We start from the raw sequence: 6,769 nt of genomic DNA, 5'->3' as shown, positions 1-6,769 counted from the left end.
AATCCCCCCCCCCCCCACCCCCAAAAAAAAAAATCCAAAAAAATAAGCCCATGACTCATACTAACCACTGGGGACTTAAATCTGAGCTTAACTTGAACAAATCTTGAACCAAAGGTTCAGTTGGACCCAAAATCACAGGCCCTTCTCTTTCTCGTGTTGCGGGAATTCCGCATCACCTCCCTCCCCCGACCCCCCTCCAAATTGATTATATTGAATGAAAAAATTATTTTTGGGTTTGAAAGTCTGAGTTGGACTCTCTTCTCTCTCCTCTCTTCCCTTCCCCACATTTTGGTTTTCCCTCTTTTCTTCTTCTCATGCGATCTCCCATCTTCCCACCCAGTTTTCTCCACCTGCAGCTTTTTGTGGCCAGCAGGATCCACCTATTTTCTCCCTTATATTTCCCTCTCAGCAATCTCCTTTTTTCCTCTTCTATTCTCCCGGTGATACCCTGTTCTTGCCTTTTCTATTGGACTGCCGCTGGTACTGGACAAGGCTATTCCTCTGTCAAGACTTCTAAAACAGGTCAGCTTTCTTTTATGTTCTGTTGACTTATAAACAGCATCTGATTTGTTTTTTGAATATAGTAAGTTACCATTCAGTTCAGTACTATCCCTTCCTGATTTCAGAACTGAATTTCGAACTCAATCATATATTCTGTTACAGTATTCAGATCTGTTTCTGAAAACAATTATTACTTTCAGTTCAGTTTTCTCTGATCTTCATATCGGATCTGAAACCTTAAGAAAATATTTTGTTTTCAGAGACTACAGCTGAACCCTGATTTTGTCTTCTAGTATAGCCCATCAAATCCCTGCAATTTACTGTTGACATTTATCTTCTGCAGTTAAATCCTGACATCTATATATTCAGTCTTAGCCCTGGACCTGTCAGCAGCCTAGTTAATCTTAAATTCTTAATTGGGATTTAAGTTTTAAGGGCTATGACTGCATTAGAGAGGCCTTGGAGATTCACACATATTCTTGGACACGTTGGATCCATGGCTTCACTCCTGAACTGCGCATCAGTTGGCAGTCTAGATCAGCAAACAACATGGCCGACCTCCTAGCAAGACAAGGAGTGGGGAAATAGGGATAAATATCTGGAGCTCTCTGCCTTCACCATATTAGTGGGATTTTTTGTTCGTTAATGCTCTTTTTTTGATTCTTTCTACCTTGTCAGTGAATCTTTGGTTGTTTTGGTCAATACTTCTTTCTTCAATCAATGAATTTTTTATTATTGCTTATAAAAATTAATAATAATAGGCTATTCACAAAGCAAGCATACCTTAGAAGCATAGCCATCTCCTTCAGACTTTGGATGTTGGCTTTCCTTTTCATCTCAGCAAGCTCAGGAACATCATACATGTGCTTTTTGGAATAGACGCAAATAAGGTTCCTGGAATAAATCAAACAGAAATACTACATATCTGAAACTAAAATAAGGGGGGAAAATTACAAGATATGCTATTTTCTCTACATATAGAAAGCTTTCTGAGCACCTTCCCATGCTGAAGGGCTTGCAAAGAGGATCTGTCACGACTCTATCTCCAGCTACATAGGTCTGTGGGAGTAAAGGAGAACAAAATAATTTGATTACAGAAGACACTTTAAATCAGCATCATTATGTTGCAGTATGATAGTACAAAAAATTATCCTACTATCTTCTCAGCAATATGCGGGCTTGTCGTTTCAAGCAGCAATGCAATGACAGCTGGATCTGCTTCTGTCTGGTGATTGGATATCAAGATAACATTGTGGCCCTACATTTTATGGTACCGAACTATTGATTAGGACCATGAATGAAATAGCAGATGACCATATGCTAGAATGAATTAAAGAACAAAGTTGGAAAGGTCAAATAAGAAGGTTAAATATCAGAAAGTACATATAAATCACCCTCAAATAAGACCCAACAAAGCTTCACCAACCAGGCTAATGGTCTGCTCTCATTTCCACAGAGAGAGACAATCTCATAATAGATACAGTCAATGTCATGCATGCTTTACATAAGAACTAAATCCTAATTGCCCGAAGCACAGAATCAGAGGCAGTGTGTTTTCCTTTTTCTTTTACTTCTTTTTTTCTTTTCTTTTTTTTTCAAATGACAAGATAAAGTGGTTCATTGTGAGTTATTTTAGATTTCAACTGATCACATGATCTGGCATTGGCCAATAATCACTAAAGAGGATGGGATACAAAAGGGAAATCCCACGAGGTGTATCTTATGGTGTTGCAAATCTTCCTGCCATCCTAAGTACAGAAAACAACCGATGCCCAGCTGCACTTGAGAGTTGAAGCATCTTGCTCCCAAATACAAATAGAAGTTATTGAAACAGCTAATAGTTGTACAATTCCCTAGCTCTCATCCACACATAGTGTAGCTCTCCCATTAGCATGCCCAAATCATTATCACCGAATTTTCCAGGACATGGAACATCTAAAGCTTATGTAGGTAAATAAGTATTAACAAGAAAAACACTTTTTTCCACATCAAGAATGTAAAAGCATGGAAAGGAAGATATGCTTACAGCATATAATCAAACTGCCTGCCTATAAACCCTAGAATATACCAACTCTAAAACAGTAGTTCCAGAAAAAATTAATGCATCTATTGATGGTCCAAGAATAATGATTAATTTTTCAACCAACATGTCCCCATGACATATGATTATCAAAAAAAAATAAAAATTTCTATCACATAAAAGATGCAGGTTCAAGGAAACCATGGTGAAGCAAATAAAAACCAAATAGTCCACTCCTCCCAAAAAAAAAAAAAAAACACCATATGTTGAAATGTGTGCAAGCACAGAATAGGTTCAGTTCAGGAAACATGAAAAAGAGGAACTTGGAAATATGCTTTTGCATTCTTATAGTTATTGTTCAGTTTCTATTTATAAATTCAAAATAAACCGCCTAGTCACAAACATAGGTATCAGTGACATGGTTCAAAATTTTGCCAAGATCTCGGTTATTTTGAGATTTTTTTTTCCGCTGAGACGAGATGGCCTACGAATTACTAAAAGGACCATATCTTGGTTGATATTTCGGTATCTTGGCCGAAATATTGGTATCGTTTTGGCGAGATACCGAACTAACACCCCCTTAAGCCTATAAATACCTCATTTCGTTTGGGAGAGTCAAAATTTCGACCCCAACTCGTCTGTTTCAGTGAAATTTCGAATCCTTCTTGCATTTGAACACAAATTCACTCTATTGCCCTCTAATTAGCCACATCATCACACCTACTGCCTTGAAGATCACTCCAACTTGAAGATCTATACATTCCAAGCTTTGGAAAGGTAAACTACTTTCCCAAAAACAACCAGGTCGTCATAGTTCTTTTCAGTAGATAGTCATTATGATTAGTGTTGTATAACTAATATGTTTGGGACTTGGGATATTCCCATTTGTGACTTTGAGATTTAAGAGTAAGACACTCAGTTGATGACTTTAGTTGGGACTTGGGATATTGCTAATTGCATAGTATATTACTTAGTACTCTAAACATTAGTTAATTAATGTTGATGTATGCTTTGATCATGGCTTAGATGCATTATTTATTCGTTTTACTATCATATTATATCTTATTCTAGCAATAAAGCAGATGAATCCTCCAGAACAATTTGACGGTTGCTGCCAAAAAATGGTGCAACTCTAAAACACTATCATGTTCTAATATTTTTGCAAATTTAAGTTCTTAGCATGTTTATTAATTTTAAAACAAGCTACCCACCAAGTTTCAGGTCATAATATGGCCATTTGACCAACGAAATAGTCAACCGAGTAAAAAAAAAAAAAAAAATACACCAACTCGCCAAGATTTCGGTATTTCAGTGGCTCTAAAACCACCGAAACACCGAAACAAGACGAGATTTCAAACCTTAATCAGTGAAACAATCAATTTCTAATGTTTGCCCTCTAATTTTTGTCATGTGACTCACATCTATTAAGTTGTAAGTTATCAGGTCTGTTCTCACTTTAGAACCTACATATTTTTATTTCTAAATGAACAAGAATTATATTAACCATATGAAAAACGATTAGAAAAAAAATTGTACAAAGACCAACCCAGCCCCAACCGTACCCCACCCTTCTCTCCATCTAGGACCTAAGTTCCAATAAACATCTTCTCATTTAATTGTTTCCTTTCAATCTACTCGTCTATCCATCTCGACATCCCAATCTCAACCAAACTATGAAGCATGGCAGGTATTACAGCGACTCTGTAAACTTTTAGCTTTTTTTTTTGCATCCCCTATACTTATCCTATATTTACTCAAACTCCCCTACTCAAAACTTTACTTTCTGATTCCCCAGAAATGCAAACTTTCACCTCCCTTTCTCCCCAACTAATTCTAAATCCTTAAATTACGCCTGATCCCCTCCCCTCCCACAGCCTCTCTCCAGCATCTCCCCCCACCCTGTCCCGCACCCCTGCTCCGCAACTACTGCCATCCCCTCTACCATGATCTACCCCCTCTCGGAAAACCCCACCCTACCCCCTCTTCGCAGCTTCTGCCCTCTTCCCCTCTCTGCACTCCTCAGTCCTCACTCTTTGCCTAGTTGTTTGGTCTGTCAACTCCTATTTCTTTGACTCACTTTGGAGTTGCTTGTTTTGGTTTCTAATACTGCGGCCCAATCTGGTAGAGTTGGCTAAATATGGAAACAGAAACCAGAGTCCAGTAGCCCTCCCTATACAAAAAAAGGTGAGAAGAAGTTGCCAGATGGGTATTGGCATGCACAATACTAACTCAGTTGTTTTAATGGTGGAGCATTTCTAGAATCTTATCTGCAAAAAATTCACCTGAACTTTGTGTGGCTTGATCAAGTCCCACATACCCCACAGAGAGCACGCTGTAGAGAAAAATCAGTGAAGCAGCCCTTGGAAGTTGGGACCTAAGCATTCGTTGTTCCTTTTCTCCTCTGTGACTTGGTAATTCCATCCACGATTCAGACAGACTCCCCTTGATTTAGAGTCTACAGTGCCTGAATTTGCTGATCTTAGGACCCCATGTATCATAATGAAACCCGCTGCCCGTATAGCAGTTTCAGATCAAGCTGTTTGAGATCACAGCACTTGAACTCTTAATGGCCTCCCACTGACATCTGAAATCTGAAGACTCAATTCTGCTCGAGAAGTGTTTCTGTGGTTATCAGTTATCACTATTGTCAAAACCCGTCAAAGATCATCTGATGTTTGGGTAAATCAACCCGAAAGGGAAGAGGGCATAAACCTAATACAATTGCATCTGTTGAACAAAATCCCCTACTCAAGAAACCCTAAAAAAGGCATACAGTCTCTCTTAACACTTAGGAATTAGTCCCGTTCATAGCTGTTGTCTATCCAACTGAAGTGTATGTCTCTGTCGACAAATCCTTCACTTAAAGGGCCAAAATTTTTGAAAGAACATATGATGAAATATTGAAATGAATTGAAAGTTACTAGATCCTCATCAAGTCCCCCATTGATGAAATTGAATAAACATTTTGAAGACCAACAAATGGATGAGAAAAGAAGAGACAGATTCAATCAAACAACATGAAAACCATTTGGCTTACCAATCAAATCTTGAAGAGAGTCGATAGAAATAGGACCTGCAGACCAAACAACTAGGCGGAGAGCAACGTCTGAAGAGTGCAGAAGGGGAGTGGGGTAGTGGGTTGAGGAGAGGAGGAGGCTGTGGGAGTGTAAGACGATCATGGATTTAGGGGTGGGTTAGTGCATTATTTAGCATGGATTATTTTTTCAATTATCCAGAGAAAAACTATCTAGTTATCTAGTAATGGATAAGTTATTTCCAATATTGTGTCGTGGGGTAGTGGGAGTAGTTAAGCAACATGTATGGAGGTGTGTGGGAATGGATGGGAACTAGTAGTTATGTAATGGCTAATTTCTTAGCAAATTTAATAGCAGATTGGAAAGGAATTGAGTATGGAAAAATCCCAAAATTATCTCTAGCACGAGATCAGGAAGGCTTCCTCATCCAAGCCAGACACCAGGCTTCATCTGTAAAGCCACACTTATCCCTCATCTTCTCTCCTATCTATTCTATCTCTATCGCATTTTTATTTTTATTTTTCCCTATTTTCTATCCACCCATATCCTTTCACATAACAAATGGTATCAAAGCTCGAGCATGGCTCCCACCAGCAGATTTCGGACATTTTATCTCCGTGAGAAATGAGGTCATGGCTTCCTTAATTAAGTCAAGAAAAGACCACCGGCTGAAGCAACATGGGAGGATCTAGAAGCTACTACAGTTCAATTTCCAAAAGAATGGTCTTGAGGATAAGACCAATTTTAGGGGAATGGATTGATATGATCATGGATTAGGGGTGGGTTAGTGCATTATTTAGCATGGGTTAGTTGTTCAATGATTTAGTTATTTAGTAATGGATAAGTAATTTCCAATATTGTGTCATGGGGTAGTGGGAATAGTTAAGTATATGGAGGTGTGGGAAAGAGTTGTAATGGGAATGGGAACTAATAGTGGAAATCCATGATGTCCGATCATGAAATACTTATCTTAACAAGATAGTTTCTACATGATAAAATATCTATCACAAACGCAAGGGCTATAGCTCAGTTAGGTAGAGCACCTCGTTTACATGCGCGCCAAAGTTTTTCAAGGGCATCCATTATCAATTTGTCCGGTAAATTACTCAGGGCTCACGTAGCCCATGCCGGATTAATCGTATTCTGGGCCGGAGCAATGAACCTATTTGAAGTGGCTCATTTCGTACCAGAGAAGCCCATGTATGAACAAGGT

The 6,769-nt window shown here is 38.7% G+C and overlaps 1 protein-coding gene across 5 annotated transcripts in view; it reads right to left on the bottom strand.

Moving 5' to 3' along the window:
• LOC122088841 (glycerol-3-phosphate acyltransferase ATS11, chloroplastic) overlaps nt 1-6,769 on the bottom strand; it is a gene marked incomplete at its 3' end in the record, with an annotated part of 91,753 nt that overhangs the window by 60,411 nt on the left and 24,573 nt on the right. For all 5 annotated transcript variants that reach the window (XM_042658194.1, XM_042658193.1, XM_042658192.1 and 2 more), the window contains 3 exon segments: nt 1,285-1,395; nt 1,499-1,560; nt 1,658-1,759. In XM_042658194.1, the coding sequence (XP_042514128.1) occupies nt 1,285-1,395; nt 1,499-1,560; nt 1,658-1,759 (275 nt within the window).

This window comes from Macadamia integrifolia, chromosome 9, assembly GCF_013358625.1.
Source record: "Macadamia integrifolia cultivar HAES 741 chromosome 9, SCU_Mint_v3, whole genome shotgun sequence".
NCBI classification, from domain to species: domain Eukaryota; kingdom Viridiplantae; phylum Streptophyta; class Magnoliopsida; order Proteales; family Proteaceae; genus Macadamia; species Macadamia integrifolia.
The sequence above is the reverse complement of the archived record's forward strand: the minus strand, read 5'-3'. Positions and strand labels throughout refer to the sequence as shown.